General features: G+C 36.9%; 1 protein-coding gene across 1 annotated transcript in view; it reads left to right on the top strand.

Annotated features, from left to right (window-relative positions):
• Nucleotides 1–375: 375 nt before the first annotated feature.
• Nucleotides 376–11,905, top strand: part of LOC144976567 (uncharacterized) — a 38,931-nt gene continuing 27,401 nt past the window's right edge. The window contains exons 1-2 of the mRNA XM_078920861.1: nt 376–1,148; nt 2,729–2,821. Of these exons, the coding sequence (XP_078776987.1) occupies nt 1,068–1,148; nt 2,729–2,821 (174 nt within the window). The 5' untranslated portion in view covers nt 376–1,067. The remainder of the gene's footprint in view (nt 1,149–2,728; nt 2,822–11,905) is intronic.

The raw sequence follows: 11,905 nt of genomic DNA, 5'->3' as shown, positions 1-11,905 counted from the left end.
CGCTTTAGTTGTTTTTTTTTTTTGTATGTTGGCTGAAAAAGCGTTTTGAGACCGAAACGATTCGTGTTCAGTATCTTTTTTTTTAACTTTCACGAATCTATCATACGATGTACGTTAGTGTGTTTGTTTATATCGCGCGAAAAAAATCTACCCTCACGATTAGGGAATATGAGACGTATTTCTCAACCGGTATCTTGCCCGGGGGTAAAAAATGATTCACGACAGTGATTGAGTACCTGGATGATCAAAAACAATTTTCAAACAGTTTTCCGCTCGGTCTTCGCTGATTGCTCTACACTCGGATCAAATGATGCACCTGTTCGAATCTAGACGGGCAAACTACTCCGTGGATTAATCCTGATGGAAAAGTTCAAATTGGACAGCAACTTGTTTTAGTTATTATGATGTATTGAATTTAAATACAAGTAATAATGTAACTTCTTTGTAAAATTGGATCTGAATAGAGTGACAGAGTGTTAGACAGGTAATTTGCGTTTATATCGCAACTATTTCCGAGTTATGTTTGTGTTTTGAATCAAACACAATGGAAAAATTCGATTTTTGAAGTTGGAGATGTTTTAGTTAAACTGAATAGTGTTACAGTGTTACATCTTAACTTATGCCAACAGTTTTGTGGAGGACCTTTGGCCTGCAACAATTAGAACTAGAATGTTTGATTTCATTCTGGTCATGCACAGAACTCTCAGAATTCTAAAATATGATTAATATTTGGCATTATCAAAAACAAATTATATGATTTATTGAGGAGATTTCTATAATATCATGTTATGTTTAAGACATTGGAATGATATTTTATCCTACTTAGCCTTTTAAAAAGATAAGATAAGATTAAAATCGATCATACAAATAATAATTCATACAAGCACAGTTTTTGGTACTCTGGAAAAACACATATTTGAAAATTTGGCCAGAAAACTAACTGTGGAAATACTGATGTTAGATTTTTTCGTATGTTATTAAAATGGACAACTTTGGCTGTGATTTGTTGAGATATTCTTGAGGATTACATTACATAATATTATCATGTTTTGAAAAGTACAAAGGCAATGACAATGGAGTCTCAATTATTAAACAGAGTTCACAATTTTGGGATTTACCGTAAAGGAGGGAAAAGATGCATTCTACAGGTAAATGATTTTGACTGATATTAAAATAATTTAATAAATGAATTAATTTATTCATTCATTCATTGATAAAGATAAAATCGCCTTTAGTTATTCCCAAAGGGAAATTTGTCTTTAGTGCCTTTTTCAAAGGAAGACTGAAATATCCCAGGAGTCAGCCACAGTGTAGCCCCGCAAAGTAAGTTTTCAATTAAACCCTTTTTGCAAAAAGTGAGACTTGATCAAAACCAGTTGCAAAGCTTTAGATCTTTAGATTCGAACCTCCCATTTTGTCCATAATATCTTAGACAATCTGTCTTCCATAATATCTTAGACAATCTGTCTTCCATATCTAGGCAAGCTGTCTTCCGTAATATCTTAGACAATGTGTCTTCCATAATATCTTAGACAATCTACCTTCCATGATATCTTAGACAATCTGTCTTCCATGATATCTTAGACAATCTGTCTTCCATAATATCTTAGACAATCTGTCTTCCATAATATCTTAGACAATCTGTCTTCCATGATATCTTAGACAATCTGTCTTCCATGATATATATGACAATCTTGTCTTGAGAAGACGTTTTGTTCATATTCATGTCACCAATTTAAATAAAAGCTACTAATCCACATATAAAGCTTAACAAAAGACTGAAATTGTTTTTTTAAAACTATATGTAGATATTCTTAAAATAAATGAGAAGCACTAAGTATGACCTTTGACTTTATTGATCTCCCAATGGCATTCGATATAATCGATCATGAAATATTGCCGAAATGCTTGAATATTTTTTGGCATCAAAAACACGGAGGTGAAATTGTTGGAATCATATTCAAAGGCCAGAAAACAAATTATTAAACTTGGCAGGCATTTTTCTGATGAGTCTCCATTGTTGTATGGTGTTCCCCAGGGTTCTGTAATTATATCATTGTACACACGGCCAGTATCAAAAATATGACAAGGACTAGTATGATTTATCTCTTTTATGCTGGTGACAGATATACATATAAAGTTGATTCTTTTCAAGACATACCTGCTTTGCTTACGTCAACAGAAAATTGATTCATTGAAATAATGCTATTTGTAGATTCCAAACATATATTTTTTTCGAGAGACATGGTTATTAGCGCATAGGTGCTCATTTTACAACTGAGTACGGTGAGAAAATGTAATTAAAGACCCTTTTCAATTATTCAAATGTGACCCTTCGCTTCAAAACGGTATTAAGTCGGGGTTTGTCAAGATGTTGAAAATTGAATTTTTAGCCAGAAATATCAGACTTGTGTTGAGTTTATAAGATTTATTGAGGAGAATGACAACCATATTTTAAGGTGCTAATGCCAACAATTTATATTTTTGACCAGTTTAACATTTACTTCGGCTTTTAGGCATCTGATTCGTTCCGACATAAAACCGTTTTGAGACGATGGGTCATAAATTTACATCGGCTCTGGACTCGAACCAGGACCAACCGTTTCTAAGGCGAGTATCCTACCACAAGACTATATAGCCAAGCCATCATAATTTCATATTCATCCTAAAAACTATCATCGTTGTTGTCATCATCACCATTTTTCGTTATATTATATACACTACCTAGCTGGACTTCCCAGGCCGTGTATTGCTGGTCATCCAGAAAGGACATATCAAGAAGACACACCCGATGTCCAACCTCGAGCATTACGACTCAGAGGTTAGTATTCAACCAGATAAAATACATCATTGTTGAATGGGAAATATTTGAAAACCTTTGCCTGCTTTTAAAAAAAATAAATTTAAAAAATGAGTTTTATATAGCGCAATATCCACTAAATGTGCTCAAAGCTTTACAAAGGGTCCCTGGTCAACAGCAACATTTAACATGTAGGACGGGTAATGACGCCTGTTAGGCGATAATACAATTTTTCGGACACAGACAACGCTGTTAACGGCCAGGTACTCATTTTACATCTGAGTACGGTAAGAGAATGTGAGTAAAGAACCTTCTCCAAGGACTCAACTATGCGCCGAGCGCGAGGCTCGAGCCCTGGACCTTCCGATCCGAAAGCGAGTGTCATACCACAAGACCACATAGCCGCTTAACGCTCTCCTTACTAAATACAGGAAAATTGTCACTTTTGTTTCGATTCAATAAATATATTTCTTATCAGATTTGTTTTGTACATCACAAAATATGAGAAAAATCGGTGTTAAAGCTGAAAGAACTCAATGCTGTTTTGTGAAGCTCGTTATGCATAGTACACCGTATATGCTTATGAGTTTGAGTTTCAAAAAATCAATTTTTGTGTTGGACGTTTCTGGAATAACCCGGAAAATAGTCGATAAGAAGGGAGTTAACCCCCCTTGGGTTGCCCTCAGGTGGACCCCACAGGGAACAAGGAGGAGAGGGAGACATTTGGAGACCCAGAAGTGGACAAAGGGGTGGGGGGGGGGAGGGGAGAGCGAACGTCAAAGATGGCAGCAAACCGTGATTTGTGGAGATCTATTGTGTTGGCCTTATGTTCAACTGAAGCACCAAGAGGATAAGTAAGTAACTAGCCTTAACGACAATTTTCAGAATAATTTTTCAGAAATGTCATTCCTACACAACACAAAAATGAATTTCCTTCGAAGCAGTAAGGATATCTAATATTATACATGCTTTTTGTGCGAAAAACAAGTTTTTCATAACAGCATTAAGTTCTTATGGCCATAACTGATATGTTACTTCAAATTTTGTCTTGTCGTGTAGAAAACAAATATGGAAAAGAAAAGAAATGTTCATTGAATCATGGCAAATGTGACGATTTTCCGGTATTTGATAAGGAGAGGGTATGAAAAGCTGTGTTCTATATAATGAAACTGAACGATTCAAAGCAGAAAAGATGGGCAGGGGGGCACACACTGTGTCTTCTATCCCCTTATATCTGTTATCCAACATGCATTCTGTCTTTGTCTTGGAATGAGATTACTGGGTTTTGTCCTGACCGGAGTCCTAGCTGGGAGGGAAGCAGTCAAATGCATTGTTATTGTTTTGGGAGATGATATTTTTTCCTTGTAAATCATCTCTCTGTTATGTATAATTATATTTGTTATTTTGAATGTATGATGTAAGCATTTGAGTGTGTTCCTCTTTGTTGGATTTTGTGCTTGTGCCCGGATGAGACTTATAGGTGATCTCAAACTAAGTACATTGGTGGTATGCTCTTGGAATCTACATCTGATCTCTATTTGTTTCCAGTTCCCCTTTGTCTTACTTTCTCTTGGGTGCTTTAATTGTAATTCTAGAACTTTTTACTATCCCATTTTCTTTCTTTTTTACTGGCGCTGATATAACCTAAATGTGTTGCAAGCGCCGTAAAACCCTTAAAAACAAAAACAAAGCAGAAAGAAAAATGTCAGAAAATGTTCATTTTTTGTTTAAAAACCAGCCAACTTACATACCCTGTCAGGAAGGTCTGATTTTTGGGCTGGCGTTTTTCTTGCATTATTCCCTCTGCTTTGCCCGCCAGCGTTTCATTCAAACCTTTTCATGTTTTTATCCTACGTACATCAGTGCTTGTCACTAACCTCTTTTACTTTTCCGATTTCAAAATAATGCATTCTCATTTTTATAAAGGTTTTGCAACAAAGGAAATCAAGACATTATGAGGGTCAAAAGGACGCGAGAATGATTTCCGTAGTTTCACAGCACCTAAAGAGGGGATTTTTTATTATTGAGGGGGGGGGGGTTAACCCCTCCCCCCCCCCTCCCACCCCCCTCCCACCCCACCTCCCCTCAACCCTAACTATGTCGTTATCCATAACCTACTCAGCAAATTGTTTTGAAATAAGAAAAATCACACCACTTATAAAGATAGAGCTTATCATTGCAACTTAGTTAAATTCCACAATCGCTAAAAGAATAAGTTAATTCAATCTTAGGCTTTCGCCAGTAATTCATACGAATTGGTGACAACATACATGAAAGTGAGAAAGAAAATAGAAAAAAAAAAGAATGGTAAATGGAACCAAAAAAATATAATGATACCATTAGTAATCACACACAAATACAACAATGTAATATAATAAAAGTACGTGAAACTATTGGGGCCTTCCAAGGGGCGAATTTGTTATTGTAACACACAAATAGGCTTGCATCAGATAAAGGTCATATTTTTTCTGTCTCGTTTTGTTTTTTACATAAGGTGAGTACAGACTCGAATGCGTCAAATCCTATGTGTTCTAATACTCTTCAACAGTCGTAACGTCACTTCCTTCTTAATGACTCATGGTAACTTAGTAACACTGGCTCTAAACTATCGGAACAATGGCGGACGCCCGTATGAAATAGTTCTCCGGCGAGCATAAAAGCGTATCCAGAGGGAAAAAACCCATAAATTTGATCATGGTCTGACTTTTACACATTCTGATCACAAGGCATATGAAAAGTTCTAGCCAGCATGAAGAATAAAAAGTAATGATTTTCTTTGTTTAGAACCGAGATGGCCGCCGTTGCCGGGCGGCGTGACATCAGATTATTGAATCCAATTTGCAGGTCTGACAGCCCAAGATATAAAGAGCTCATTGTTGAAATGGAAATATTCTTAAACCAATCCAAATTGTTGTTCATTACAAATATGTTAAAACTAGCCTATAATTAATTGGCGTTCGGGTATCAGACCTGCAAAAAAGTGCACATTAGTCAGATCTTAATAATTTCCAAGTGTGAATGGAGATGGAGTTTTTAACGCGATGTTGCACTTGCATCCATTTTGGTATAACGTTGAATTAATGAGAATTAAGATCGTTTGATAAACTCAATCAACTTTATTACAATTCGATAACAAGACCGACTTCGTTAGTCAGAAGTCAACATGAACACCCCACAGAAGAAGAAATCTTCTCCCATGGAACATGTAATAATACTATGATTAATGTGTGAAACATCCATACATCAAAACTAGAAACAATGTTATTACATATTTAATGATCCAATCGTGTTTAAGATTAAAGATTTCGTTTTATTCACCCCTCTCCCAAAATAATAACACGTATTGATATCGTGTTTACAAGAATTAATTACCAAGCGTAAATTTCACTAAAAATCAGATTCTTTAAAAAGAAGTCTCATTTGAATATTATTGAAGATGTCTTTTATTCAAAGATGACGAAATTGAAATTGATTGATGGGTAGAATGAATGATTTCTTACACTGTTTCGTTTTGGAATTCGAACTTTGTTCCCAACTCGCACTGGCAAGCTCTTCCAGCTGTAGGGACTACATCCGGGATTCCAAAAAGCAAGAGTGTAATACCGTCAAGTGGGGTGACTTTGCCTTAAAGGGTGACATTGTCTCTATAGGGAATGAGATTAGCGGAAGAGTAGCGTCCCTTGATTGGACGTCACCTTACAGAGAGAACGTCAATTTGGTTTTGAAGTGTCTCAAGCCGCTTTCACCGGAAGCGAGGACGAGAGACGCATACGCACAACCAACATGACGTTCGCTCTCTAATAACTTTTCCGCCGGTGACGTCACAGACTATGGGTGACGTCCAATCAAGGGACGCTACTCTTCCGCTAATCTCATTCCCTACAGATTTGGACATACTAGATTACACCTAGTTTTGCAACAGTTATTTCTTTGGATGAAAAAACAAGTCCTCTAATGAGGACAATAACAGCAACAAGCCTGAGAATACTCAAAATGTTCCAAATCAGTTGAGGCAAAGTCACCCCGAGAGGTAAAGTCATCCCAGTTGACCGTCATAAAAAATGAGCTTTTATATAGCGCAATATCCACTTAACGTGCTCAAAGGGGCTTTACAGGGGGTCCCTGGTCATCAGCAATATTTAACATGTAGGACAAGACATGACGCCTGTTAGGCGATATTACAATTTTTCGGACAAATACAACGCTGTGAATGGCCAGGTACTCATTTTACACCTGAGTACAGTGAGAGAATGTGAGTAAAGAGTCTTTTCCAAGGACTCAACTATGCGTCGAGCGAGGCTCGAACCAAGGACCTTCCGATCGGAAAGCGAGTCTCATACCACTAGACCACATAGCCGCACGTCATGTCTAATTTCCAAAAAAGTCAATGAAGTACTGATAAAACATTGAACGTATAAAAACAGCTATGATACAGTTTTGTTTTATTTTAGTCTTAGAAATAACTGGAATGCCTTCACCCTTGCCTTACATTTTCAGATTTTCCCCAAAATTTTCACACCCACCCAACACAAAAATAGTTTTTTCTTACTCAAACAGAAAAGCAACAAATACATTTTATGCATAACATCGATCAGCAAAATAAACTCTACAACACAGTGTCACGTTTTTATAGCTATTTTTTCTTTAAATTGTGTGATTTACAAAAGAAATCTGAATGATAAAAATGCTGGTTGGATCATAACGAATGTGACGATTTTCCTATGGTTGGTAAGGAGAGGGTTAAAATGCTAGTTCTTACCTAGGGGCAGCGTGGCTCAGCAGGTACGGTCTTAGCTTCGTACCCAAACGGTAATGAGTTCGATTACCCGCCTCGTTGTGTAGCTTTGAACAAGTCACCTCGCCCTAGCTTACTTTGCGGCGCTGCACTGCAGCTGACGCCTGGGTTATTCCAGTTTTCCCTTGGAATATTATACTCCAGAGACAAATTTCCCCTTGGGGATAAATAAAGGGAAATTTACTTTATTTTTTAAATGAAATTCTTCGTCATTCAAATATAGATCGACCCTCATCTTTACAAAAACTCTCAAAGTTGGGACTTCGTGAAGTGTTTTTATCCAGAGTACTGCAGTCAACAGGTTAAAGAATGCAACATTTTGTCCAGATGTTCTTCGGAGACATTTGGCCCATGGAGCCGGAGTTTATCCCGGTTTCCATATGTGACCCTTCGCCTCAAAACGGTATTAAGTCGGGTTGGTTAAGATGTTGAAAATTGAATTTATAGCCAGAAATATCAGACTTGTGTTGAGTTTGTATATTTTAATGAGGAGGATGACAACAATATTTTAAGGTGCTGATGCCAACAATTTATATTTTTGACCAGTTTAACATTTATTTCGGCTTTTAAGCATCTGGACCGTTCCGACATATAATACCGTTTTGAGACGATGGGTCGCTTATCGCGAACCGAACAATAGCAATAGGGAAGACAAGTCGTAACATCACACCCTCTACTCTTCTGGTTCCTAAATCATTGGAAGTGTGTGTATGTAACCAGTCCTTCGGAATATTAATAATGAGTAGGTTACATAAATGTGGCATAACTATTTCAGTAGCAGGAAGCAGAGGCAGATTCTTAGGATTACGAATTGCGTCGTGGAACGTTCGCACCATGTATGAAGCAGGAAAAAGCTCTCAAGTTGTGACTGAGATGAGAAGATACAGGCTGCATATACTTGGAGTAAGCGAAACCCACTGGATACAATCCGGACAGAAACACCTCAAGTCTGGGGAGAAGATTTTATATTCAGGGAGAGGGGACGGGATCCATGCACAGGGAGTAGGAATAGTATTGGACTGGAACCCTCAGGGCAGAAGATCAAGGGGAAGGCCACGAGGGACATGGAGAAGAATTAAAGAAACTGATATACAGAGAAGTGGTAAGACCTGGAATGAGATAAAGAAGTTGGCTCGGGATAGAGAAGGATGGTAACTGTTTGTCTGTGGCCTATACCCTGACCCAGGGTGAAAAAGGCAAGGATGATGATGATGATGACATGACTTTAAAGAGCGAGGATTGATGATCTTTAATGACGACCAGGTAAATATATTTAGAACATAAGATACCTTATCATCACTCTGACACCAAAAGATGAATTACAAAATTTATATATCCAGTCCCTCGGAAGAGTAGTTTTACACTTCCAATGAAATAGGAACCAGTTTTTTTGACATCACACTTTTCTTTTCTGTTGGATGGACGCTAGTCTATAACAAAATAAAGAAAATGACGTCACTGGGCTCTTTGTTATTGTTTTAGACAGCTATTTTGGTGATTATTGCTCATTAAGTTATATCGACTATAAACGTTCAAGGTCATACACTGCCGGCTGATGTTGCAAGTATTTTACCTAAACGCATAACATATATAATATAATTATGTGTCTCTGCACAATAGAGCAGAAAGGTATAATGTCAAAAAAGACTGGTTCCTATTTCATTGGAAGTGTATAACCATTCTTCCGGGGAATTGGATATATAGTGGTTTTCATATCCTAGTTCGAGAGTGATGGCAACTTATTTTCTAGTCTATATATTTATGTTGGTCCTCAATAAAGATCACCCACCCTCACTCTTTTACTTCCCGTAATCCTAAGAATCTGCCTACACATTCCGGCTACTGAAATAGATAAATTGAACTTTATATAGCGCAATATCCACTAAATGTGCTCAAAGCTCTTTACAATGGGTCACTGGTTAACAGCAACATTTAATATGTAGGACGGGACATGACGCCTGTTAGGCGATATTACAATTTTTCGGACAAAGACAACGCTGTTAACGGCCAGGTACTCATTTTACACTTGAGTACGGTGAGAGAATGTGAGTAAAGAACCTTTTCCAAGGACTCAACTATGCGCCGAGCGCGAGGCTCGAACCCAGGACTTTCCGATCCGAAAGCGAGTGTCAGACCATTAGACCACATAGCCGCACTTTTATGTAACCTATTCATTATTAGTAATCCGAAGGACTGGTTACATACACACTTCCAAGAATTCAGGAACCAAAAGAGTAGAGGGTTTGATGCCACGACTTTTCTTCCCTGCTGATCTGGCCGGCAGAAATGATAAATATTTATTTTACTTAAATGCATATCGTTTATAAGTATGCATCTGTTTGAAGCGACTTGTTTTGGGGTCGTGGATAGCTCATACGATAGAGTCACGATCTCTCCCCGCCAGGCAGAGTTGTCGTACCATGCAGTAAGGTCGCGGATTCGGGCCAGATCGCAGCCGCGAAGTTTCTATTCTCTGTCACTGTTGTCTTCTGGCACTTTCCTACTCACTTTAGTTCTTGTTTTTATCAACATAAGTGCCAGCTCCACTCACTTTTCTTAATTAAAAATTCACCCCAAATACCGGAGCATACTCAATGTCTCAATCTTTCTGTTACATGTTAGTGTTGAGAATATAGACGGGTAGATAACCACGCCCTCGGACAATCGTCATAATGTAAACAATGACAGTGGTTGGTAGACACAGCAAACTACACAGATTTTGCTATTGATGGTTTGTGTTTAAATAAAATACACACTGTTCTACCGCTTGACCTGTAGATAGAACGAAGATGACGTCACTCAAGCATTTGTTATTGTATTTTGCCATCCGCGTTTGTGAGTGATTCTCACTAAACTGTATTAACCAGACTATAAAAGTTCATGGTTACTCATAGTTTTGTTTGTTGGTCCGTTATACTTCCAGATGGCAATGTTGTGAATTTCTTAGCCAAGCGCATACTATCAATAGAACTAACACAGAAAACTATGTGTAAATTTAAACGTTTATAATATGATCGAGAAAATAGTGTGATAAATATTCACCCATTTGGCAGAATAAAAACAATGACAATGATCAGAGAGAGGTCGATTTCATTCACATAAACTGTTTATAAACGACCAACTTTGTTTGTCAGAGAACGTGTGATGGTGTGTCAAAAATTCCATGTTTTGATTGGTCAAAAATCTACTGGTTAATTGGCTATTAAGCTTAATGGGAGCGATCTATATATTAATGTTTTCGTTAAACCAATCACATGATTTGTCGCTATCCAGTGATTGGACATTTAACAAATGTTAACACGCTGCTTTGTTTTGAAAGTTGTAAACATAGCCATGTGTCAAGCTGAATAAAATGACCAATCGTGGTGTTAAATAATTCAATAGCAGTGAAAACGTTTCACAATGTGAGTCACTTTGAGATCATTACCAAGTTATAATTAGACGCCGAAGCTGACCGAACAATCGACTGAACAAACACGTGTTCAATTTTTTCTCGCGTTCTCTCGTCTAATCTCGTCACTACGGAATAGAAAGAGGAGGCGGAGTTTATATGATATAACGCAATGAAAGTTCTGTCCGATGACGGGTGGGGGGATATCACCTCTCCAAAACTTACCTTATTATATGAGATCTTGAGATTCTTATCCAATCATCGATTGCTCATTTGACAGCTCGCTTGTGAACAGTTAGGAGATCATCTCTTGATTTATGGACAATCGACTTTGCGTAAAGGCGGTGAGTGTTGTATACATCAAAGAGTACCGCTGATCGATGGGTAAATAGCCGACTCGACTGCAATGTCTTATATATAATATATATATATATATATATATATATATATATATATATATATGTATATATATATATATATATATATATATATATATTGTATATATATATATATATATATATATATATATATATAATATATATATATATATACATACATATATATATATATGTGTGTGTGTGTGTGTACTTTTTAAAAAAAACAACGCAATTAGTGTTTTAAACGCTTTTGAATCACACGAGATACATCAGTGTGCTCGTCGCATTGAGAATTTAAAAATGAGATATAAATCAAGTAAATCGACAGGAAAATAAAGAAACTATCATTAAATTCAAAAATTTGAGCAATATTTTTTTCAAAATCAATCTACTAGAAAAAAAATTTCTAAGCCTATTTTTGTGAAACAAAGATAAATGTTCTCCTTTTAGCAAGCTGATTCAAACAATGTGGTTTTCAAATTTATCGTATTCGTAATCATTTTGAAGCTACATAGAAAGGTGTCTTTGTGTAATCCCTTTCA

Source organism: Berghia stephanieae, chromosome 7, assembly GCF_034508935.2.
Source record: "Berghia stephanieae isolate SIO BIC M18660-M18661 chromosome 7, UCSD_Bste_1.3, whole genome shotgun sequence".
Classification (NCBI taxonomy): domain Eukaryota; kingdom Metazoa; phylum Mollusca; class Gastropoda; order Nudibranchia; family Aeolidiidae; genus Berghia; species Berghia stephanieae.
This window is presented reverse-complemented; position numbering and strand designations above follow the sequence as displayed.